The sequence below is a fragment of the Taudactylus pleione genome, unplaced genomic scaffold (assembly GCF_031769625.1).
Source record: "Taudactylus pleione unplaced genomic scaffold, aTauple2 ptg000731l, whole genome shotgun sequence".
Lineage (NCBI taxonomy): Eukaryota > Metazoa > Chordata > Amphibia > Anura > Myobatrachidae > Taudactylus > Taudactylus pleione.
In genome coordinates, this window is record NW_028285133.1 from 349,226 (window position 1) to 376,178 (window position 26,953).

Below are 26,953 nucleotides of genomic sequence, written 5' to 3' on the forward strand. Positions count from 1 at the left end.
GCTACACATGGGAATCTACACCAGACTGTGCCTGAGTTACCTAGGAGACTGCAAATCTGGTACCTATACTCGGCATTCAGTATATATATTGTGTCTTCTTAAATATGTTAATTGACACAAAAGTGGATATCTATCCACTGCCATCACAGTGGATAGATTTAATTTGAAAATAGTAATTTCATTCAAATTATTATTTAACCCAGAAACCCAGCCTTTGATTATTAGGCACTATATCAGTACTGTATTGAAGCACATAATATTCTAACACTTGTAATCTAGGAAAGCGCATGCAAAAAGAATCAAACTTCATAAGAATGATTAAAAACACAATATATAATTTAGATATTTTAATATCACACTTGTTTACACACATCTCTTTAGCCATGCACAGCTGTACTATAAGAAGCCCGGACGTGTGCTATACTAGTGTTTAGCAGAACAGTGAACACAACAAGCAAAAACGCCCACATCTCCCCGCCCCCCTTTTAGAAATACGGTCACCAGGGTGGGACTGACGGACGCTGTAGTAGAGGATCACACAGAACTAAAGAGTGTGTTTCCTGCCTCGTGAACAACACGGCTTCACCAACTGCGTCCATTTATACACCTGTAACACGGCTGCTGTCATTTCCTCACAGAGGGCATTATCTTCCACTGCTGGCCAGACAGATGAAAGGCACCTTCACATAAATATCTCCTGACACATGCTCATCTCTTCTTCACACACTTTTTCCTGGGAGCGTTGGGGTTCACCCGCCTGCGCCCTGCTCCTGTTGCGCCATCTCGGATATTCAGGTTGGCAGCGCGGCTGTAGATGTCGTTTTCTGCAAATGGCGAAGCTCCGGCAATGTAATCCGGGTTGAACACGTCCGTTTTGGCTCTTGCCTTCTTAGAGAGACGTTGCTGGGGGAAATTCTGGTCCAACACCAAGTGTGGGTTTGAAGCGTGTTTTCCGCCTTGTGGGGTTGGCAAAGAGTACTGCAGAGACACACAGTCAGGGTGATGAGTAAAACATGGCATTGCATTCCACTACAATTTGCTATTATGTACTGTGTGTAGTCAGTGACACTAAATGCTATCACCATGTATTATTATGTACTGCTTTGTGTAGTCAGTGCCACTGTATGCTATCACCATGTGCTATTATGTACTGCTGTGTGTAGTCAGTGCCACTGTATGCTATCACCATGTGTTATTATGTACTGCTGTGTGTAGTCAGTGCCACTGTATGCTATCATCACCGTGTGTTATTATGTACTGTGTGTAGTAGTCAGTGCCACTGTATGCTATCACCATGTATTATTATGTACTGCTGTGTGTAGTCAGTGCCACTATATGCTATCATCACCATGTATTATTATGTACTGCTGTGTGTAGTCAATGCCACTGTATGCTATCATCACCATGTATTATTATGTACTGCTGTGTGTAGTCAATGCCACTGTATGCTATCACCATGTATTATTATGTACTGCTGTGTGTAGTCAGTGCCACTATATGCTATCACCATGTACTATTATGTACTGCTGTGTGTAGTCAGTGCCACTATATGCTATCACCATGTATTATTATGTACTGCTGTGTGTAGTCAGTGACACTGTATGCTATCACCATGTATTATTATGTACTGCTGTGTGTAGTCAGTGCCACTATATGCTATCACCATGTGTTATTATGTACTGCTGTGTGTAGTCAGTGCCACTGTATGCTATCACCATGTGCTATTATGTACTGCTGTGTGTAGTCAGTGCCACTATATGCTATCACCATGTGTTATTATGTACTGTGTGTAGTAGTCAGTGCCACTGTATGCTATCATCACCATGTGCTATTATGTACTGTGTGTAGTCAGTGCTACTGTATGCTATCATCACCATGTGCTATTATGTATTGCTTTGTGTAGTCAGTGCCACTATATGCTATCACCATGTGCTATTATGTACTGCTGTGTGTAGTCAGTGCCACTATATGCTATCACCATGTGTTATTATGTACAGCTTTGTGTAGTCAGTGCCACTATATGCTATCACCATGTGCTATTATGTACAGCTTTGTGTAGTCAGTGCCACTGTATGCTATCACCATGTGCTATTATGTACTGCTGTGTGTAGTCAGTGCCACTATATGCTATCACCATGTGTTATTATGTACTGCTGTGTGTAGTCAGTGCCACTGTATGCTATCACCATGTGCTATTATGTACTGCTGTGTGTAGTCAGTGCCACTATATGCTATCACCATGTATTATTATGTACTGCTGTGTGTAGTCAGTGACACTGTATGCTATCACCATGTATTATTATGTACTGCTGTGTGTAGTCAGTGCCACTGTATGCTATCATCACCATGTATTATTATGTACTGCTGTGTGTAGTCAGTGCCACTGTATGCTATCACCATGTGCTATTATGTACTGCTTTGTGTAGTCAGTGCCACTATATGCTATCACCATGTGCTATTATGTACTGCTGTGTGTAGTCAGTGCCACTATATGCTATCACCATGTGTTATTATGTACTGCTGTGTGTAGTCAGTGACACTGTATGCTATCACCATGTGTTATTATGTACAGCTTTGTGTAGTCAGTGCCACTATATGCTATCACCATGTGCTATTATGTACAGCTTTGTGTAGTCAGTGCCACTGTATGCTATCACCATGTGTTATTATGTACTGCTGTGTGTAGTCAGTGCCACTGTATGCTATCACCATGTGCTATTATGTATTGCTGTGTGTAGTCAGTGCCACTGTATGCTATCACCATGTGCTATTATGTACTGCTTTGTGTAGTCAGTGCCACTATATGCTATCACCATGTGCTATTATGTACTGCTATGTGTAGTCAGTGCCACTATATGCTATCACCATGTATTATTATGTACTGCTTTGTGTAGTCAGTGCCACTGTATGCTATCATCACCATGTATTATTATGTACTGCTGTGTGTAGTCAGTGCCACTATATGCTATCACCGTGTGTTATTATGTACTGTGTGTAGTAGTCAGTGCCACTGTATGCTATCATCACCATGTATTATTATGTACTGTGTGTAGTCAGTGCCACTGTATGCTATCATCACCATGTGTTATTATGTACTGCTGTGTGTAGTCAGTGCCACTATATGCTATCACCATGTATTATTATGTACTGCTGTGTGTAGTCAGTGCCACTGTATGCTATCATCACCATGTATTATTATGTACTGCTGTGTGTAGTCAGTGCCACTGTATGCTATCATCACCATGTATTATTATGTACTGCTGTGTGTAGTCAGTGACACTGTATGCTATCACCATGTGCTATTATGTACTGCTGTGTGTAGTCAGTGCCACTGTATGCTATCACCATGTGCTATTCTGTACTGCTGTGTGTAGTCAGTGCCACTGTATGCTATCACCATGTATTATGTACTGCTGTGTGTAGTCAGTGCCACTGTATGCTATCATCACCATGTATTATTATGTACTGCTGTGTGTAGTCAGTGCCACTGTATGCTATCACCATGTATTATGTACTGCTGTGTGTAGTCAGTGCCACTGTATGCTATCACCATGTGCTATTATGTACTGCTGTGTGTAGTCAGTGCCACTATATGCTATCATCACCATGTATTATTATGTACTGCTGTGTGTAGTCAATGCCACTGTATGCTATCACCATGTATTATTATGTACTGCTGTGTGTAGTCAGTGCCACTATATGCTATCACCATGTGCTATTATGTACTGCTGTGTGTAGTCAGTGCCACTATATGCTATCACCATGTGTTATTATGTACTGCTGTGTGTAGTCAGTGCCACTGTATGCTATCACCATGTGCTATTATGTACTGCTGTGTGTAGTCAGTGACACTATATGCTATCACCGTGTGTTATTATGTACTGTGTGTAGTAGTCAGTGCCACTGTATGCTATCATCACCATGTATTATTATGTACTGTGTATAGTCAGTGACACTATATGCTATCACCATGTATTATTATGTACTGTGTGTAGTCAGTGACACTATATGCTATCATCACCATGTATTATTATGTACTGTGTGTAGTCAGTGACACTATATGCTATCACCATGTATTATTATGTACTGCTGTGTGTAGTCAGTGCCACTGTATGCTATCATCACCATGTATTATTATGTACTGTGTATAGTCAGTGACACTATATGCTATCACCATGTATTATTATGTACTGTGTGTAGTCAGTGACACTATATGCTATCATCACCATGTATTATTATGTACTGTGTGTAGTCAGTGACACTATATGCTATCACCATGTATTATTATGTACTGTGTGTAGTCAGTGACACTATATGCTATCACCATGTGCTATTATGTACTGCTGTGTGTAGTCAGTGCCACTATATGCTATCACCATGTGTTATTATGTACTGCTGTGTGTAGTCAGTGCCACTGTATGCTATCACCATGTGCTATTATGTACTGCTGTGTGTAGTCAGTGACACTATATGCTATCACCGTGTGTTATTATGTACTGTGTGTAGTAGTCAGTGCCACTGTATGCTATCATCACCATGTATTATTATGTACTGTGTATAGTCAGTGACACTATATGCTATCACCATGTATTATTATGTACTGTGTGTAGTCAGTGACACTATATGCTATCATCACCATGTATTATTATGTACTGTGTGTAGTCAGTGACACTATATGCTATCACCATGTATTATTATGTACTGTGTGTAGTCAGTGACACTATATGCTATCACCATGTGCCATTATGAACTGCTGTGTGTAGTCAGTGCCACTGTATGCTATCATCACCATGTGCTATTATGTACTGCTGTGTGTAGTCAGTGCCACTGTATGCTATCACCATGTGCTATTATGTACTGCTGTGTGTAGTCAGTGCCACTGTATGCCATCACCGTGTGCTATTATGTACTGCTGTGTGTAGTCAGTGCCACTATATGCCATCACCGTGTGCTATTATGTACTGCTGTGTGTAGTCAGTGCCACTATATGCCATCACCGTGTGCTATTATGCACTGCTGTGTGTAGTCAGTGCCACTGTATGCTATCATCACCATGTGCTATTATGTACTGCTGTGTGTAGTCAATGCCACTGTATGCTATCACCATGTGTTATGTACTGCTGTGTGTAGTCAGTGCCACTGTATGCTATCACCATGTGCTATTATGTACTGCTTTGTGTAGTCGGGATCTTGATAACTGATGTACGTTTCACATATTCTGTGTTGCTTGCAGCCATATGTAGTAAATTACCAGATTACTATCATGCCCCAAAATAAACTTTTCAAATATAGAACAGAGACAGCCAATAATGTCATATAGTAGATATACAGTGCATCCGGAAAGTATTCACAACGCTTCACTTTTTCCACATTTTGTTATGCTACAGCCTTATTCCAAAATGGAATAAATTAATTTTTGTACTCAAAATTCTACACACAATACCCCATAATGACAATCTATAAAAAGTTTTTTGGAGATTTTTGCAAATTTAATAATAATAATAAAAAAAAAAAAAAAAAACACTAAGAAATCACATTTACATAAGTATCCACAGCCTTTGCCATGAAGCTCAAAATTGAGCTCGGGTGCATCCTGTTTCCACTGATCATCCTTGAGATGTTCCTACAGCTTAATTGGAGTCCACCTGTGATAAAATCAGTTGATTGGACATGATTTTGAAAGGCATACACCTGTCTATACAAGGGCCCACATTTGACAGTGCATGTCAGAGCACAAACCAAGCATGAAGTCCAAGGAATTGTCTGTAGACCTCCGAGACAGGATTGTCTCGAGGCACAAATCTGGGGAAGGATACAGAAAAATATCTGCTGCTTTGAAGGTCCCAATGAGCACAGTGGCCTCCATCATATGTAAATGGAAGAAGTTCGGAACCACCAGGACTCTTCCTAGAGTTGGCCAGCCGTCTAAACTGAGATATCGAGGGAGAAGGGACCTAGTTAGGGAGGTGACCAAGAACCCGATGGTCACTCTGTCAGAGCTACAGCATTCCTCTGTGGAGAGGGGAGAACCTTCCAGAAGGACAACCATCTCTGCAGCAATCCATCAATAAGGCCTGTATGGTAGAGTGGCCAGATGGAAGCCACTCCTTAGTAAAAAGCACATGCCCTCTCTATTATTTTCTTTCTTAAATTCTTATGTTTCTTATTTTAGTTGATTAGTTATTTAGATTTTTGCTTTTATATTGTTTTTTGTTTTTCATTCTACCTCAGTTAGTAATATTTGACAGCACGTTTAAAACTAAGCGACTTAAGACTTATTCTTTCTTGCTCCTTTATTTTATGTTGTATGAGTATATTTGTCCACTGAATTCATATTGTTATTTGACTTTATTTGATGTTTCTGTGGGCCGTTGTAGGCCATATATGTACTGTGCTGTTTTCGTTTTCAATAAAAACAGATTACATAAAAAAAAAAGCACATGCCAGCCCGCCTGGAATTTGCCAAAATGCACCTGAAGGACTCTCAGACCATGAGAGACAAAGATTGAACGCTTTGGCATGAATGCCAGGCGTTATGTTTGGCGCAAACCAGGCACCGCTCATCACCAGGAAAATACTATCCCTACAGTGAAGCATGGTGGTGGCAGCATCATACTATGGGGATGTTTTTCAGCGGCAGGAACTGGGAGACTAGTCAGGATAGAGGGAAAGATGAATGCAGCAATGTACAGAGACATCCTGGATGAAAACCTGCTCCAGAGCGCTCTTGACCTCAGACTGGGGCTACGGTTCATCTTTCAGCAGGGTAACGACCCTAAGCACACAGCCAAGATATCAAAGCAGTGGCTTCAGGACAACTCTGTGAATGTCCTTGAGTGGCCCAGCCTGAGCACAGACTTGAATCCAATTGAACATCTCTGGAGCAACGATGCTTCCCATCCGGAGCTTGAGAGGTGCTGCAAAGAGGAATGGGCGAAACTGCCCAAAGATAGGTGTGCCAAGCTTGTGGCATCTTATTCAAAAAGACTTGAGGCTGTAATTGCTGCCAAAGGTGTATCAACAAAGTATTGAGCAAAGTTTGTGAATACTTATGTACGTGTGATTTCTTAGCTGTTTTTTTTTTCTTTATTACATTTGCAAAATGTGGAAAACGTGAAGCGTTGTGAATACTTTCCGGATGCACCGTAAGGCATGCTAGGTGCTATAGGCAATCTTAAACACAAAAGGGACAATATGACAAATATTCACAAAGACATGGGGGTAGATTTACTAAAGCTACTAAAAATTAAAAGTGGTGGTGTTACCCATAGCAACCAGAGTTTGTATCATTTTCTAGGATGCAATAGTGAAAAGCGATAATCAAAATTTTTAGATGTTATGGGTAACACTACCACTTTTCATTTTTAGAAGTTTTTATTAAATCTGCCCCATTATGACCCAATATATTGAAAACTCAACACAAATCTTGCCCAGCAGGAGAACACTACTTAGCCACCTGCTGGCCAGAAGTGGAATGGCAGCAGTCACAGTGCTGTTAAATTACCAGTTCAGAAAAGATTTGTAAATAAGTTATAAATGTATTAAGTGCCGTCTTTTCTTGGAGTATTTCAGCAGAAAGTGCTAATCAGAGCAAAACAGGGATGGATTTGCATTGATAGGTATTGCCATGTTACATTTCCTGTTTAAACATATACGGAGAAGTGGCGGCTTGCTTAGTAAGTTTAAACCCCTTAAAAAGTGAACCCTTTGCCTCAAGCAACCGCTGCACTGTGGGATGAGCAGATATTTAGCAACTCTGTATAAAACTACTGTTGTCACTGAAGCAGGCTAAGGTTACCAAAAATATATTAGAAAAAAACAACGTGGAATCGATAACTATAGGTTACATCATACCTGAAGGAGGTGGTATGGACTATAACCTGCTGCATGTGGATAATTACAGAACAGTCTATGTGGAAGCCAACTTGTGTATAAGTATCCTGACACTATCCCGTTCTTACATTAACTTGCTCTATTAATAACAATGGCATGGGTACCACATTTTTACCAGCCAGGCTGGTAAAGTACTGATCAGATGGCTATTAACTGGGAGATAATAAACTAAATTTCTACTTCAGGGTCCATAGGGGGTCCACAGGGTTGACCTTGGGGTATAGCTTGGATCTGGATCCACGGGCACCATACAGTTAAAGCTTTAGCTCCCAGGATGCACTTGGATCCTCCTCTATACCCCGCCCCCGAGCCACAGGCACCTCAGTTTCAGTTTGGTGCCGGCCGAAGTCGGTTGCACTGTGCAGTGGGGCTGCAGGAGCAGCCCCTAAGCTTTATTTTTACAGAAGAAAAGTTTTTTATTTTTTTCTCTTGTTTTACACTTAATGCAGCAGCATAGGACTGTCCTTCTGGACGTCCATGCTGCCGCTTCAACACCCCGCTGGCGCTGCGACGCCAGTACTGATCTGGCGATCGCAGCGGGACCCCGGAGTTAGTCCTAGCATGGCTCCGGGACCTCCCTCTGACTGCTGCCGGACTCTACGGGGAACAGGTAAGCCGCGAGCAGCGCTCTTAGCGCCGCTCGTGGGGGTAAATGCAGTCAGTTGCCGCCGGTCTCTGGGGACAGACCGGCGGCGCTAGTAGTAGCGGCGGCGGGCTCCCCCTCATGCAGGCATACCCCGCGCTCCGCTGGACCACCAGGGTATAAGTTCCGGAGGGGAACCGGCATCCCTGGGGTTAAATACTAGCCAGGGGAGGCAGCCTTCCCTGGTTTAGCGGCTCCTCCCCTCAGCTCAGCGCGCCTTTTCTCACGTGTACTGGCGTCGCTGAGCTGCTCCTCTGCTGGCCACTCCTCCTCAGAGCTCTCCGGCTATAACGCAGGCTCCCAGGCAGGTGCATGGTCAGGTCCCCCTGTGTACCTCTCCCCTACCTAAAGGACAGTGTACACGGCGCTATAACTCCCCCCAGACACTGAATCTGGGTGGTTGAGGGCAGCGATTGGTAGAGTAAGTACAATCTTCCTGCATTGTATGTGACTTTGCTAGTGCTGCTGTCTGTATTCATTTTCTACTTGCTGTCAGCTTATATCTGTCCCTTTGCTTCTCCTACAGCCCGAAGGTGTGTGGGGGAGGGGCGTTTTTCTATTAACCTCACTTTTATAAATCATGTATTTGTGAGGTCAGTCACATACTGTTGTGTGCTACACAGTACCATATTTTTGGGCCTGTTTGTGTTGCATGCTGGTGAGTGCGAGGGTGTTAACACCGTATGTCCTCTGCTGATAAGTATTTATTGTATAATTACTGTATCATGTCTGATGAGGAGACTGAGCACTCCGGGGCTCCTGTGTTGCTTTCCTGCAGACGCTGTTCTGCTGGTGTTAATGGGAGGATTTATCTCAGGATGGTCTTTGCGGGCAGTGCCAGCTGGCACCAGGCCCCTCTATACCCCCTATGCAGCAGGACCCCCCTTGGGCGATGTTTTCACAAGTGCTGACATCTATTGCAGATGTCAATCCCTACAGTGACCCCTTCTGGGGCATTGTCCCAGCACTCTATCTCCCATTCCCCGGATATTCCGCAGATATTGCGATCTCCCTCCGGGGCCCAGACTGTGAGACAGTATTCGGGGCTGCCTGTGTAAGTCCAGCCTCCCCCTGTATCACAACAGTCTGTAGTGCCTTTTCAGGGCTTCCCTCAGTCGGCTCCTCCGCCTTGGGTGGATGTTCTCTCCAACTCGGTACAGAGTTTGGCGCCTTCATCCTTGGCTTTTCAGTCATTTTTGCAGGGTGATGTGCCACAGAAGGCGACTAAGCGGCCTGTTGTGAGTTTACTCACTGCGCAGGTATCAGAATCGGATCCCTCTTCAGATGATGGAGAGGTCCATGAGGATTCTGATTTGGATGCTGTGGGACAGGAGGTTGAACCTAGGTCCTCCATTAATGTTCTAGCATTAGTTAGGGTGGTGCGGGCTATTCTCAATATAGAGGAGGCGGCACCGGTCCCTAAGTCGAAGTTTCCTGACTTCAAGAAAGCTGAGGTTACTTCTAATGTGTTCCCTCTGTCTGATCAGTTGGCGGATCATATGGCGGCGGCCTGGCAATTACCCAGCAAAGAGATTCCAACCGCAGAAAGGGTTAGCTTCTCATTATCCCTTTCCTGAGGATCATTGCAGGAAATGGGAGACTCCACCAGCGGTGGATTCACATGTCACTCACTTGGTTAAAACCGCTACGCTACCATTGCCGTCTATTTCCACTTTAAAGGATCCAACGGACAGGAAAGTGGAGATTTGTTTGAAGTCGCTCTCTGGAGCGGTGGCGCGCCCGTCCATGGCCATTTCCTGCGTGGCTAAAGCCATTGAGAACTGGGCCAAAGCCTTGGAGGATTCTCTTACGGACGGTGTTCCGGATGTTTAGAGAGCATTAGTGGCACAAATGAGGGATGCCGATTCCTATATTGGGGAAGCGTCATTGGACGCAAGCATGTTAACCTCCTAGAGTTTCGGCTGCGGCTGTGTCTGCTCGGAGATCCTTGTGGCTGCGGTCCTGGAGGGCTGATGCGGACTCTAAAAAGGGTCTGGAGGCTCTCCCCTTTAATGGAGATTTGCTATTTGGTCCAGATTTGGACAAAATAGTGGATACCTTGGCTAAGTCCAAGTCGGCTTTCCTCCCTTCGGCTTCTGCGCCGGCTAGGGTGAGGAGCACTGCCGTTCGGTCCTTTCGGGTTCAGGTAAGGCCAAGGGCCAGTCCTTCCCGAGACATTCAGCGACCAAAGCCTCATCCAAACCCAAGAAGCATATGGAATGCTTGGCGCCTCTCTTCCAAACAGGAGGATAAACCTGCTGCCTGACGGGACAGGCCTCTCCCTGGGGGACCCCAGAGTGGGAGGCCGACTTCTCAGATTCGCCCAGTGTTGGTTCAGTATCACCACGGATGCTTGGGTTCGAGAAGTAGTCTCTCAAGGGTACGCCCTGTCGTTTCGGTGCAGGCATGGCTGCCCACCTTCGGGGTCAGGGTATACGGTTGCTGCCGTACCTGGACGATCTGCTGCTGCTGGCGAGCTCCCCGGAGGTGCTTCTTCATCATCTCCACCTGACAATTGCTTGTCTTCAAGCACATGGGTGGTTAATAAATTGGAAGAAGTAGTCTCTGATCCCATCTCAACGGATGGTCCATCTGGGAGCACTTCTGGACTCCAGTCAACAAAGGATTTTCTTGACTTTGGAAAAGGTATCCTCCCTACACCTGAGGATACACGGTTGCCTAAGCAGTGGCAGGGTGTCAATACATTCGGCAATGAGTCCTGGGGTCCATGGTGTCGGCATTCGACATGGTGGAGTTCGCCCAGTTCCATTCCAGACCCCTGCAGGGGCAGATTGTTGTGGAATGGAACGGGTTGTCCCGCTGGATACGATCCCAGATACTGGTATTGTCCCCGGAAGTGCGCAGGTCCTTGGCGTGGTGGCTGCAGTCAGCTCATCTCAGCCAGGGTCGCCCCTTTTGGATTCCGGACTGGGTTCTGCTCATGATAGATGTCAGTCTCCGGGGTTGAGGGGCAGTGACCGGCTCGTTGTCTCTTCAGGGCCGTTGGTCGGCGGAGGAGGCCGTCCTTCCCATAAACATTCTAGAGCTACGGGCAGTGTACCGTGCTCTTCTGGCGTCAGGCACCGTTCTTCTCGGAAGAGCAGTTCAGGTGCAATCAGACGCCACCACGGTGGCATACATAAATCACCAGGGAGGAACTCGCAGTCGAGCTGCGATGTTGGAAGTGTTCCAAATCCTGACTTGGGTGGAGTGCCACCTTCCAGCAATATTGGCAGTCTTCGTCCCGGGAGTCCTCAATTGGGAGGCAGACTTCCTCAGCCGTCACAACGTGCATCCCGGGGAATGGTCGCTTCACCCAGAGGTGTTTCAACTTCTCGTGGACAAGTGGGGACTGCCGGAATTGGACCTGATAGCCTCTCGTCACAATTACAAGTTGCCCATATATGGCTCAAGGACAAGGGACGCAGGCGCAAGCCTAGTGGATGCGTTGCCAGTGAAATGGTCGTTTCACCTAGCGTATCTGTTTCCTCCAGTCTCCCTGCTCCCTTGGGTACTCAGAAAGATCTAACAGGACGGAGGCACGTTTCTGCTGGTGGCTCCAGCTTGGCCCAGACGTCCTTGGTACTCTGATCTCAGGGGCCTGTCTGTAGACGCTCCGTACCTTCTGCCTCAACGTCGGGATCTGCTGTCTCAGGGTCCCTGCCTTTACCCGGATCTGGGTCGACTGTCTTTGACGGCGTGGCTCTTGAGACAGCCGTCTTAAGGTCCCGGGGTTTTTCAAGCTCTGTCAACAGTACCATGCTTAGGGCACGTAAACCTGCCTCTGCACGGATTTACCACAGAGTGTGGCACACTTACTTTCAAGTGGTGCGAGTCTAGAAGCTATGACCCTCGGGTGTTCAGAGTTTCTAGGATTTTGGCATTTCTGCAGTCAGGTCTTGACCTGGGCTTACGGCTTGCTTCCCTAAAAGTTTATGTATCGGCCCTGTCAGTGTGGTTCCAACGAAGGATTGCCACACTGCCTGACGTTCACACTTTGTTCCAAGGTGTTCTGAGGATCCAGCCTCCCTTTGTGCCTCCAGTGGCTCCGTGGGACTTGGCGGTGGTTCTTCGGGTCCTGCAGGGATCTCCTTTTGAGCCTCTTGAGTCGGTTGACCTAAAGTGGTTAACACTTAAGACTGTGTGTTTCTCCTGGCTCTTGCTTCGGCCAGGAGGGTATCCGAGTTGGGGACACTTTCCTGTATCTCCCCCTTCCTGAGTTTTTGCCTAAAGTGGTTGCTAAGTTCCACATAGATCAGGAACTTGTGGTGCCAGCTTTTCAGGCTCCGAGTCTTACGGCTGGCGAGGCTTCGCTGGACGTGGTCCGGGCTCTCAGAATTTATGTTGAACGGACGGCCTCTGTTAGGAAGTCCGATTCGTTGTTCATCCTCTTTGGTTTCCATAAGAGGGGTTGGCCTGCCAACAAACAAACTTTAGCCCGTTGGCTTTGTTCTGTTATTAGGGAGGCTTATATACAGGAACGTTTGCCTGTTCCAGCCTCGGTTAAGGCTCATTCCACTCGGTCTGTAGGCCCTTCTTGGGCTGCTAGACGTGGTGCCTCCGCTGTTCAGCTGTGCAAGGCAGGCACTTGGTCTTCAATTCAGACATTTTTGAGGTTTTATGCGTTTGACACCTTTGCCTCTCAGGATGCATCCTTCGGGCGCAGGATTCTCCTTTCTGCTCAGGAGCGTCCCCGCCCTTAGTTGAACTGCTTTGGGACATCCCCAAGGTCAACCCTGTGGACCCCCTATGGACCCTGAAGTAGAAAACAAGAGATATGGTAAGAACTTACCTTTGTTATCTCTGTTTCTACGAAGTCCATAGGGGCCACAGGGCGCCCGCCCTGACGCACCTGGCTTCCAATGGGCTGTGGTACTGGTCACCGGTGTTTCCGTCTCCCATTTCTGTGAGTATGGTTTCTTGTGTGTTCCAGTCTTCCTTCTCTCTGTTTAGTCTCCTCCTTCGGCCTAGGCTACTTACCAACTGAGGTGCCTGTGGCTCGGGGGCGGGGTATAGAGGAGGATCCAAGTGCATCCTGGGAGCTAAAGCTTTAACTGTATGGTGCCCGTGGATCCAGATCCAAGCTATACCCCAAGGTCAACCCTGTGGACCCTATGGACTTCGTATAAACAGAGATAACAAAGGTAAGTTCTTACCATATCTCTTGTTATTACATCTCTATCACAGGTGTACCTCTTTGACCCAATTTAGTTTTCCCCACAAATATTGTACTCAAGTGCCGGTATGCCCCTTCTGTAATGCTTCTCCTTACATCCCCCTCTCCTTCAACTAGAGACCGAAATACCAATAAAATGGCAGCCAAGGCCCACTCTAGACATATACAGACTGCAAAATGCAGCCATGAATATTGGCTCAGTGCTTTCACTATATCTGTCCTGCGGGTGGACTTCAAAGATCTTCAATATATTTCTCTGTGGCGGCTCATATTTCCCTTCAGTAGTTTACCAGGATCATTTCATGACCTGCAGAATAGAGAGAGTGTGCTCTTACCCGCATCCCACGGGTGTTGAGGACTTTGGGGTTCCGTGAGAAATGCATTTGGAGGCTGCCATCCTCATTCACCGACACAGCCACTTTCTTCAGGGTCCTATTTCCACAGTGAGGACAGAAGGACTTGGTCATGTCTGAAGTTGTCCTGCAAGAGAAATGAAAATGCTGTAAGACGTTTCCCCCAACCCCATATATCTGGTCAGCTAGCCAGGAGAATAAAATGTTCACGCCAAGCTGAAAGCTCTGGAACCACCGCCGGATCCATCAATGTCACCACCTATAAAGATCCATTGAACGATCTATGCTTCAGACGCGGATCGGAACGATAGATCGCGCGGATCGCATAGCGTGTACGGACTATCTGCGCGCTCCCATGCAATATCATCCGGTCGGCCACGCTGCACGCCCAACCGGACGATGTCATACGCTGCACCCTGGCAGGTAATGAAGGACGGAATGAGGGGTGGTTCATTATATCACTCAATGTGTACCCGTGGCACGATATGTCGGCCCGTCATATCGTGCGAGTACAGATCGGCAAGTGTGTACCTAGCGCTACAAGGATCATCATTTCTGCCTGCTGTTTAAAAAATAGAAATGCTGAGTCTGGGTACAAAGGGGGAGATGTATCAAAGCTTCTAAAGACTGGACTAGTGGAGACGCTGCCCCAACAACCAATAATTGAATAGAATGTACTTGATAAATGCTAGCTTGGAGCCGATTGGTTACTTTGGGCAACTTCTCCACTCTTTAGAAGCCTTGATCCTTCCCCCCCAAAGCTACTGTAATATGGCAAGCAGTAGCAAGAGTATAGATATAGAAGTATTACACATTTTTATCCTCGTAACAATTCTCCCACTCGGCATCTGTACATATAGAGGAAAGGATCACCTGTTAGCCCATACTATTCCCAGGAGAGCAACGTATTTAGGAGATCAATCGAACCACTAGTACAAGACAGAAACACAGACAGACACTCACTTGAAACAGCCGTGGCAGCGCAAGATGTAATTTCTGGTCTGGCGGATGAGCATTCCATCCACGGACAACACATGCAGCCCCATCTGTATGAGCAGGTTCTGAGGACAGGAGAACAGCGATAAAATACTGGGTTTGAGGGCCAAAAGCAGTAGGTCTGAGCCAGGGGGACCTTGTGAGCTGCACAGGACACTATAAAGTTCTGGTTAGTATGACCAGCCCATCTACCCCACAGCAGCTCCTCTTTTATAAATATTGGGAGGTATGCTCCCCCCAAAAATGGTAACATAGGATTTGTTCTCAACAATTATCTATTATGTTTAGCAGTAAAAGGTGAAGGGAAGGCGTCTGATGCCGCCAGTGTCTTCTGCATAGTCTTTCGTTCTAATAATATAATAACAGTTCAAAAGTCCACAAAATATAAGTTACAGACATTATTAAACCTGTATGTGTAATAAGTAACGACAGGGTGTAAAGGAATATTTACGTTAAACCTTTTTGTACCGATGCTCTCAGGAGACATGTAGGATAATACAAACTTTTTGATTAAACTTGGAATGGATTCTATCTTGATTGGTTAAATGTATAATTTGTGGTTTAGGGTTATTTTCGACTTTTGTGCAACAGTAGGAAAACAAAAACATGGTGGTACCTGGATAACTTTGGTGTGACCCTTATTTGGGGAGAGGGGTTCTGTAGTCATTAGTCTCATTGTTAGACCAGAGATGATAATGTCATGGGATTCATTGTAAATATAAAGATGGAGGAAAGCGTGACTACCAGTATTACATTGCACTGCCGGAGGAGAATATAAATGAGCTGCAATACCTGCATGGCAAAATCTGTAGTCAAGCAGCCGACCACTACATTAACCGGAGCCTCTCGTGTGCCGGAGTCCTGCTGAATCTGTTTGATGTTACTGGGTGTAATCCAGCCACCGTCATTATCACCCTCCTCCTCACTGGATGATTGTTCTACAATGTTGCCCTGATCGTCAGACATGGCAGCCGCTGGAGTTACCGGCTCTCGGCTGCTACTTACGGACACCAACTGTGCATTCTGCAGTAGTATAAACAAATAAGCATTATTATCTTAATTTAAAAAAAAAGAAGATGTGGAGTTATGGTAGACTTCCCTAGATAATGCCTTTTCTTCAAGGTCCATAGGGATACCATGGGGATATTACGGTTGGAAGACCAGGCGCCAAACATTTAAAGCTTCTGCTCCCAGAATGCTCCGGGTCCTCCTACATATATACCACACCCCTAGCCATAGGACTTCAGTTTAGTTAACAAGCCTCAAGGCAGGAGAAAGAAAAAGAGGAGAATGAAGAACAATCGTACACCAGAAACACTCTTACATAAGAGGAGGGAATCTGTGACCGAAAGAAAATAACCCAATGAAGCTAGGTGCGTCAGGCTGTGGACCTCGAAGAAAAAGGAGTTATCTAGGCAAGTCTACCATAAGTCTAAATTTCTTCTTCAGGGTCCATAGGGATCCACAAGGATACCATGGGGATGTCCCAAAGCAGTTCCCCTAAGGTGGGGGACGCTCCTGAGCAGAAAGGAGAACTCGTTGCCCAAAGGAAGCATCCTGAGAGGCAAAAGTATCAAAGGAATAGAACCTAAGAAAAGTGTGGACAGAAGACCACGTGGCTGCCTTGCACAATTGCTCAGCAGAGGCACCACATGTAAATGCCCACGATGGCCTTACAGACCAAGTACAATGTGCTGTCACCATGTTTGGAACAGGGAGATCAGCCTGTGTGTACACCTGAGAGATAGTCATACGTAACCATCAAGCCAGGGTCTGCTTGTTAGCTGGCCATCCTTTTTTGTGAAAACCATATAATATGAAAAGAGCATCCGCTCCACATAAATACGGAGAGCACAAACTACATCCAGGGAGGCTTCACCTACAGAAAGGTCTGGAGCCTGAAAAGCTGGAACAACAATTTCTTCATTCACATGAAAACGGGACACTACCTTAGGAAGGTAACCCTATCTAGTACGAAGAAGAGCTTTATCCTGGTGAATAAAAAAAAAAATGGGGAGCGACAAGATAGCGCTGCCACATCAGAGACTCTGCGAGCAGAAGAAATAGCAAAAAGAAAAAAGGGTCTTTGCTGTTGACCACTTCAAATCCACAGAGTCCAAAGGTTCAAATGGGGAAGCTTGTAACCCCTTAAGAACCAAAGACATATCCCACGGTGCTACCGATGGAACAAAAGGAGGCTGAACTCACAAAACTCCTTGGAAAAAAATTCTAACATCTGGTAATGAAGCAATCTTCTTCTGGAACCATACTGGCCGTGCAGAAATCTGCACTCTCAAAGTGGCCAAACGTAGACCTTTGTCTAATCCTGCCTGAAAAAAAGCCAATACCCTGGAAATCCTAAATATATCAGGATCATACTTACTATGGGAACACTATTTACCAAAAGAATACCAAACTCTGTAATTGATGTGGGCTTCATTGCCCTAATCATCGTTTGAATTACAGAACTAGAAAAACTTTTTGCGCTTAGGATGGAAGATTCAAGAGCCACGCCATCAAAGCCAGACGTTAGCAGAGCCTGCCATAGAGGAAGAGAGTATTGATTGCCTACGGATAGATTCTGGATGTCGGTGAACCAATGACGTCTGGACCAAGTCAGAGCCACCAGTATTACCGTTCCGCCTTCCTGCTTGAATTGTCTGAGAACTGCTGGAGTAGAGAAATTGGAGGAAAGAGATACGCCAACTTGAAATCCCATCTTACTGCCAGTGCGTTCACGAAGGCTGCTGATGGGTCTCTGGACCAGGACCCGTACCTGGGGACCTTGTTTTTGTGGCGTGATTCCATGAGATCTCTCTCTGGTAGACCCCATTTGCTTACCAGGAGCTGAAACACTTCCAGAAGGAGCGACCACTCTCCGGCGTGTATGTCCTGGCGACTTAGGAAGTCTGCTTCCCAATTGAGTACTCCCGGTATGAATATTGCAGAGATGGCCGGAAGATGACGTTCTGAACAAATCAGAAGCTTCGTCACTTCCTTCATGGCTGCATAACTTCTTGTGCCTCCCTGATGATTGAGGTAGGCCACTGTAGCCGCATTGTCGGACTGGATCTGGACCGGCCTCCCCTGGAGCAGGTCTTGTGCCATGACAAGGGCTCTGTATACTGCTCGCAGTTCCAGAATGTTTATTGGCAGAGGACTTTCTTGATTTGTCCATCTTTCCTTAAAGGTGTGATGACCTGTCACTGTCCCCCAATTGCGAAGGCTTGCATCCGTGGTGAGAAGCACCCAATTTGTAATCCAGAACGGGCGCCATTTGTTTAGATGATCCTTTCTCAGCCACCACGGGAGGGAGTGACGAACCTCTGGAGTGAGAAGGACCTCTGAGATCTTATAAGATGATGCTGTCCGTGCCACCTGGAGAGAATCAATCTTTGTAGAGGCCTGGAATGTAACTGAGCATACCCCACCATGTCGAAGGTGGATACCCATTGATCCCAGGACCTGCATTGCTAATAGAATGGATACCCTTCGCTTGCATATTGCAATGATAGGGCCGCAAACTTGTACTCTGGCAGAAACCCCCTTTGTGCCCGAGAATCGAGAAACGCTCCCAGATGTACCATCTGCTGTGTTGGAGAAAGTGACAATTTCTTCTAATTGATTATCCAGCCGTAACCTTTGTAGAAAGGCTATGGTCATTTGAATATGGTTTTGTAACATAACCGGAGTCTGCGCCAATATCAGTAGGTTGTCCAGATATAGAATTCTGACTCCATGACGTCTGAGATAGGCTGACATGACTGCCATTATTTTGGTAAATACCCAGGGAGCCGTAGATAGGCCAAATGGTAGAGCTTGAAATAGGTAATGTTGCTGAAGGACAGCAAACCGTAAGATTTGTTGGTGGGATGGTATAATAGGAACATGCATCCTGAATGCCCAGGGAAACCTTGTAATCCCCCAGCTCCATTGCCAAAATAATTGACCGGAGAGCTTACATACGAAACTTGGGTACATGAATAAACTTGTTGAGGGTTTTTACATTTAGTATAGAACGATAAACCCCAATCGGTTTCTGAAACAGATTGGAATAATAACCCCTTCCCTGTTGAGACACAGGAACCGGGATTATTACCCCCGCCTGCAACAGGGAGTGAACGGCTTCCTGAAGGCCCAAGGCCTTGACCACATCTGATGGAGGGGATGTGCAAAAAAAAAAAAAAAACTTCTGGTGGGTAGGTCTCCTGAAAGTGAGGACATACCCCAGAGAGACCACATCTCGGACCCAGGCATCTGTAGTTGTCGAATGCCAATAATCCGCAAACTGAAGAAGTCGGCCACCCACCCTGGCATCCACCAGGAGGAAGCCCGCTCCATCAGGTCGAGGGCTTGTTTTGTTGTCCGGCTTAGAAGCTGGACGTCTTGCCGGGCCAGACCTCTTAAGTTTGTCGCTTAGACTTGCGGAAACTAGCTGGCCTAGAGGAAGACTGTCCCTTTGCTCGTCCCTGAGGACGGAAGGACTGAAAAGAAACCTGCCTAGATCTAGTATTTGACGTAGATGGCAGACCTGCAGATTTTGAAGCCGCCAGAGTAGTGATTATATTATCCAACTCTGCTCCAAAAAGTACCTTTCCATAGAAAGGTAAGACTTCCAGCGCCCGCTTTGATCCTGCATCAGCTTTCCAAGATCTTAACCAAAGGGCCCTGTGTGCCACTGTTGATACTGCTGATGCCCTAGAAGCTAAAATTCCAGCATCCACTTCAGCCCCTCCCAGATAGGGAGATATTCATCATCTGTTCTTTGGTAGCGAATCTTCCAATGCCCCCATCCATTCTTCAACAGCTTTGGCTACCCAGGCTCCAGCCATAGCTCCAGATGACGATAATATTGTTTTAAGACAGGCTTCAATCTTTTTATCTGTGGAATCCTTCAGCGAAGACGCTGATGGAATAGGCAATGTAGCATTTCTGATTAAATGTGTTACATGAGCAGCCACAGTAGGAGGTAGCTCCCACTTAGTACATACAGAAGGTGGGAATGGATGCAATGATGTTATTCTTTTATTCACATAAAATTATTTATCAGGGTTACCCCATGCCTCCTCGATAAGCTCTGTAAGCTGTTCAGATACAGTGAACTCCATTTTGACCACCTTCTGGTGGTGATTAAACATTGGAGCCTTCTTACTGTAAGCTGGTTCATCATCCTGAATATCTAGGACTGATTTAACCACCCTCACCAAAGAAGGAACATCCAAAGTGGACAGATGATCCTCCTCCCCAGAGCTAGATCCTGAAGAGGAACCCTGTGCATCATCGGATTTCCCTGATGATGCGTCTGAATCCATATGTTGGGCAGACTGATAAAAAAATAACTTGCACTTAGGTTACTACTGGTCTGTTATCAACAATAGATGGTGCCATACTCTGACTAGAATGGCCATAAACATCCTTCCATGAAGAATGCATAGGAGGTGCAAACATAGTATACTGTGGACACCCCATCTAAGGAGGCATCGTAGGAGCAGCCATACGATCCACAACATTCATCATAACCTGGGACAAAGAGGAACCCCAAGATGGCTCTTGTCCAGGGACAGGTAAACTGGATTGGTGAGATGGCTCTTTATAACAGACAACACACAAACCATCCTTTACTTCCTGAGAGGACACATAAGCCGTACATAACTTACATGGAACCAGCACAGGCTGCTCCCCCTCCTGTTTCCCTTCATCTTTTGACATGGTCAATAAAGGCAATAATTGCAATGTTATGTGACAGCCTTCACAAAATTTTAATTGAATGTGAGGTACTCAGAAAGAAACCTCCACCCCAAAAGGATGGAGAGAAAACAGTGATCGTTATAATTGACAGATTTAGAGATAAAAGACAGTGTCAATCAGCAGCTAGCAACCAGTCACATACAATGCACATGTAATATAATTACAATCGGCTCTAAATCAACTACAGCAAGGCAAAGGAATGGTAGGATATAGAGCGCTATATACCTTAACCAAGGAAGAGGTATACAGGGAGACTGACCCAGATCCTCCTGAGACCACAGCTACAGGGCGCACTGAGCGTGGACCATGAGCAACTCATATACACGTGGAGGGTAGGCAGAGCAACCCAGATGCGCGAAACCCTTCTTGTAGGGACTGTGTCTGGGTCGGAGCTGCCGGGGGAGCACTTACCTCCCCTAAGCTGCGTTAACCAGCCGGGTACGCTGGCCTCGCGGCAGCAGATGTAGTGTCTGCTGGCGATCCCCGGCGTCAGACGATAAGGCCCCGGCTGGTTTAATGAGGACGCGGACAATCCCAGGCCCTGACAGCAGCGGCTTCTGGTGCGTCTCTGACACCAAAAGCAAGGACTGCCACGCGCGATTCCTCGGAAGCGAGGAATCGCCTTACCTGACATCTCTGAGCATCCGGTGCAGTCCAGGTCGCAGTATTGCTGCCAGCTATTACCAGCACAATTTCCACATCAAGGTCGCACAGAGCATTGAAGATCATCACCAAGAAGTCATTACTTTCTCCCGTGAAAATGGATTCCATGGTCTGGTCGCCTATGACTCTGACTATGCTCTGTGCAACATCCCTTACTATTTCAGTGCCCACGCTTTAAAGCCAAGTCTCAACGGGAAAAGCATCACAACCAGCCAGTATCTGATGCATGAGGTGGCCAAACAGCTGGATCTCAATCCCAACCGGTTTCCCATATTTTCAGCACAATTACTGATGTTGCGGTCCGGCAGAGGTAAATGGAGTCGCATTATCTGCGTCTTAATACAGATGCCGAGTACTGCTGACTCACGCATAAGAAATTAAAATAAAACACAAAATAAAAGCTTAGGACTGCCTGAGCAGTCCCGTTACAATGATGTGTCTGGTGCTTGGGCTTCCAACCATAATATCCCCATGGTATCCCTGTGGATCCCTATGGACCCCGAAGAAGAAAGATCTATTCTATTAGAATTTTCCATTGCTTGTAAGGCAAAGAGTAAAAAACATCAACCCCAAATGATCTGTAGGACTCATTAATATATGAACTGCGACTATAAGATATCTACACCACTTTTACTATGCAGCGACAATCAGACTGAAGCCTAGGCACACGAAGCCGCTGCTTAATAGGGAGAGGGCTGGAAGGGTTGCTGCTGCCCACCTTTCCCCATGAAGTATTTTGGCAGGCTGAGTTACCGGTCTTCAACCCTTAGACTGCACCAGTAAGGCCTATCTGACTTTAGTGCATGCCCTGTGACATTGCCGAAAAGTCTTTTTATCACAGTATTTAGTACGCCCGTGTGTGAAACATGTCTGGAGGTATGTACAATATTATTATTATCCTTTATATGGCACCACAAGGGGTCTGCTGCGCCTTACAAAGTACAGAAACATAATATACAGGGACAAACGGTGAGGAGGATCCTGAGCACTGAGAATCACTGGTCACTGCTGTGATGGGTTGATATAGATTTAATCCACAGTAAATAATTGGGAGTGGGAGGATATAGGTTTGTGGAGGTTCACCCTTGAGAGACAGAAATATTGTGCAGAAACAATAAAAAAAATTACGTACAGTACAGAACATTACAGAACACGGACAAGGTGTATAAACACTGCTGCAGCACCAGTCATAATACCAAAATAAGCAGCAGGGCGTCCGATCACAAAGGTTTGGTGCCGTTATTGGCAGTGGGGGAGGAGATAATGGTATAAGTGAGGGAAGGAAAACCACATGAGGGAAGAGGGCCCTGCTCGTGATACGCTATTGAATTATATCCCCATGACGACACCTGAATAGCCAATAACTGGAATAACACTAGCATTATTCGTAACTGACATATACTTATATAGTGCTGCCATATACTGTTGAACTTTTTACTATTGTTATTATTTTTATATTTGCAGGGGGAAAAAACAAGCATACTATATTCAGCCGGCACAGACAAGTGCACAAATGTATGTATGTATGTATATTTTACACAAAAAAAAATTATATATGTGTATAAATATATTAAAATAGTTGGCAAGTGTTGACCCATGACATACCATTAGTTCCAGCAAGTCATCCTCAATGCTCGGCAAGGGGTTTCTCCAGAACAAAAAGGAATTAAACTCTTGGTTCAACGCACTCTGGTCATTATTTTCATCTGCCCCCGGGGTACTCAGCACGCTCTCCCTTTTACCTGCAGGCTGAAATTATAAATCAACACATCAAGACACACGAAGCCCATTTTTTTGGGGAAAAAAAAATTATATTTTCCCCAAATAATGTTTGTAATGAAGTGTTAAAAATATAAATCAATATAAAGAGAGTCTCTGTACATTCTGCATCATGGACTGCTAGAAACAGCAGTTTATCAGCCTATATGAAGCACATCCAGTGTTTTTGTTATCTTTCCAGATGAATCCTTCTTATAAAAAAAATATATATACACAGACCACACACCTACACCTGACGTTGCATCGATTTCCTTCCATACTGCAGGCAGAATATCGTGTGAATAGAGGAGGATCATTCCCAACACAAAACTTACCTTGGAGGGGAAATGGAAGCCAGCCACATTAACGGGAGCCTCTGGGTGTTGCGCTGTGGTGCTGACAGAGACCTGGAAAACACAAAGTATCTGGTCTGTACTGAGAGAATAAGACAGAAGGAGGCACCTTCTCCAAGTTCAACGTTTTCTCTGCATTCCTCTGATCTAATGGTTAGGACTTTCGCTGACTCCGGTGGAGTAATTGAGTGATAAGGTCAGACATGAATAAAGAAATGAAAGACGTTTTCATAACACTATATAAATTGACAGCACTTGCTCATAATATGATTAGTGTGTAATGTATCTTTTGAACACAGATTTCCAACTAAAACATCCTACTAAAACTCTATAGGAGGTATGCAATAGCAGCTAATTGCCGCACCAGATGTATTTAATCACTTGGTATAACCCCACGGACGAGTCCCCACAGTCTGGCAGAACCTCAGAGTGTAAAGTCAACGTAAAAAAACCCACAAGATCGGGTTCGCGTGCGGGAAAAAAACAAACATTGTTTATGCGGAGTCAGTGTGCTTACGTGCCTGAATCAAGATTTTTTGACGCGGGAAAAAGGCTATTTAATTGAATGGCGTATCCCCAGTGCCACAGGGATTTTTGCCGGCAATTAGTCGAGGAATAAACCCTGCGGCTAATTGAATACCCCCATACGCCCGGTGAATACGGCTGAGCCTAAAAGTAATGAGGTGACAAATAAATAATAAAGGAATGTGTCCAATATGTAATACTGGACTGCAGCTGTAATCTGGTCTCCCCCGGGCACGGAAATGTACTTATTGTGAAGGATTTCCACAGCCTCTATTGTATCCCATCATTTCACAAGATTCCATCTATGTTCATGTATTGCCACGTTACTCAGGCCATGAAATGACTCTATGTTCCTCACCTGACCATGAATAGGACTATAATCTCCTCACCTTGTGGGGTGGTTCTGTTCTAATGTGGTCTGGACCAACATGTTCAACCTCAAGTTGGTAGGCGAGAGCCAGAACCTTGACGTCCGTGGCAGAAAGGCTGGCATAGTCTCCGGTCTTCTTTGAGAATTCGGTCACTAGAACATGAGAGAGAGAGAGATGTTACTAGACTTGGTCTCTGACCAGTAAATCACTTACCAAGTGTTCACACACAGTTCTGCATCTGGGAACGCATGCTACACCGCTCACTATATCAGTATATTGAAGACTAATTCCCTCAGAGTCAAATATTCCAGAAGTTAAACATAAATACAGAAGGAGCACTTACATGGGGCCTGGTGATTCATCTAATAAGCCTGTTGCATGGAGAGTGCCTCCAGATGGGGACTCTCCATACACCGGCGGTTTTCCTGCAGGCAGCACGCAAGGCACCAAGCTGCTGGAACATGCAAGTACGACCTCGCATGACATCAGTAAAGTGCCAGACCCAGATATATTCCGCAAGGAGGTTTTAGAATTGGAATTGCATCCCAAAAACGATCTACAGTTCTGCATGGAGTTATGAAAACATTTACGTGAATATCGATATGCATTAAATGCCGGCATCTCACGAATACCATCATTTGCTATTATCGCTCGTATCCCATAGGAAGCTGCATAAGTTGGGAGCAGCACAAGAGAAGTATTGGAGGTGGCAATGAAAGGTGGTTACTAGAGAGGCGCAGGTCAGAGGCAGACTAAGGAGCGAAGTGTATAATTGCCAAAATGTTCACAAGATTCCCAAAATAAGGCTCCAGAGAAAGTCTGGAAATCTCATTGACGCTTGGCCACAAGTAATATGATGGTCATAGCACACGATTCACATGGTCAGTCTGTGGCCCCCTATGGCGCGATAGCTAATTTCATGGTAAAATTGTGTCACAGTGGTAGAGTATGATGACAAGAATCATGTCATGCTGGAACTTGTGACCCACTGCAAACCACCGTGCTTGGTCCCTCAGCTGCCATCCTGGCACTTGTGGTTCCCTGGTAGCAGCCATCAGGCACTTATGTTCCCCCAGCAGCTGCCATCTGGGCACATGCAGTCACCATCCTGGCACTGGTGGTCCCCCAGCAGCTGCCACCCTAGCACTTGTGGTCCCCCAGCAGCTGCCATCCTGGCACTCACAGCCCCCCAGCAGCTGCCACCCTGGCACTCGCATCTGCCACCCTGGCACTCGCAGCCCCCCAGCAGCTGCCACCCTGGCACTCGCAGCCCCCCAACAGCTGAAGAGCCACAAGCAGGGTAACCCAACAATAGTGTTTCCCCCTCCCGCTGCTGTGTTGCCTCCTCACCTAGCTGGATACTTTCAGGTCTCGGCTCCCTGAAGAGGAGCTCATAGGGCAGCACTGCCAGCCGTCTCCTGGTCGCCTTGTCCCGGATTTCATTCACCACCTCCCGCACCGTGTAGATGTGAGTCCCGATCTCCTAGAGACACGTGAACGGTTATTAGCTGAGATGCGCTCACCACTTGGCCCTCGCCCTCCCGGGGGCCACTACTCTCACCTGCAGCACCGCGTTCCTCAGGAAGGCTCCGGAATCCGCCACAACGTGAAGCACCCTGAACGTCGCCATGTTTTAGCTCTAGCTCCGGTACCCAACCAATCAGAGAGAGCGTAACACTCTTCCTGCAGACCAACATCACTTCTTGTTCGGTCTTACATCCAAATAGCACGCCTGCCACCTGCTGTTTACAGGAGGGCACTACACACCATTATAAGGTTAAAGTACTATAAAAACTATTATTATTTTTATTATTATTAGTAGTAGTATTAATTTAGTAGTAGTAGTATTTACAGATTTCAGGGATTCCTTCATATTTATTTATTTTTGTTAAGCATTTTGGTACTGAGGCCGGCCAATCGGCAGGCATGCAGCACGCTCCAGGTCATGACCCGGAGCGCGCCGTTTACACTGCAGAGTTTCACAGATCGATCCCATGTTAAACCCTACAAGTTACCTGGGTTGGATTGCTGAGTCACTCCACCTGGGAATCCAACCCTGTCCCCTTTTACACCAAGGAGCTACCCGGGTTAACCTTGCAATAACCCGGGTTTTAGCTCTGGTGTAAAAGGGGTATAAATGATGTGTGTATCCATCGACCTCGTCAGTGACGGACTCAGCAGGGTTGCTGGCATCGGTAAGTGCATACACACTTGCCGATGCCGGCAATGATGGAACGGCGGCGGGAGGGAGCAGGGCAATGCTGCATTCGGCAGCATGACATCGCTAACAACTTCCCCAGATTGAGCTGCAAATACAGACGACTGGGGATGTCATTAGCAACCAGCAGGAGCGCGCATCGCTAGCGATCTAGTGTAGTTTCGTTACCGGCAAAATCGTTTAAAATGTCGTCTAGTGTGTACGCACCTTAAGTGTCACCTGTGCATTATAATTTAGGCCCTGAAACCATGAGCAA

The 26,953-nt window shown here is 46.0% G+C and overlaps 1 protein-coding gene across 1 annotated transcript; it reads right to left on the reverse strand.

The window, feature by feature from the left end:
* Nucleotides 1–332: 332 nt before the first annotated feature.
* Nucleotides 333–26,203, reverse strand: NOB1 (NIN1 (RPN12) binding protein 1 homolog). Its single transcript, XM_088456974.1, has 9 exons — nt 26,041–26,203; nt 25,830–25,962; nt 24,498–24,631; nt 23,566–23,637; nt 23,078–23,221; nt 15,854–16,084; nt 15,029–15,126; nt 14,048–14,192; nt 333–978 (listed from the first exon to the last, which is right to left on the reverse strand). Exons 1-9 carry the CDS (start codon nt 26,107–26,109, stop codon nt 709–711), a joined length of 1,296 nt encoding a protein of 431 aa, XP_088313100.1. The 5' UTR covers nt 26,110–26,203; the 3' UTR covers nt 333–708.
* Between the last annotated feature and the right edge of the window lie 750 nt (nt 26,204–26,953).

Coding starts and splice junctions, on each gene's coding strand:
- NOB1 (XM_088456974.1), bottom strand. CDS start 26,109: ATGGCGACGTTCAGGGTGCTTCACGTTGTGGCGGATTCCGGAGCCTTC. Junction 14,193..15,028: donor CGCTGCCACGGCTGTTTCAA/GTGAGTGTCTGT, acceptor TTTCTCTTGCAG/GACAACTTCAGACATGACCA. Junction 979..14,047: donor TCAACACCCGTGGGATGCGG/GTAAGAGCACAC, acceptor GTGTCTCTGCAG/TACTCTTTGCCAACCCCACA.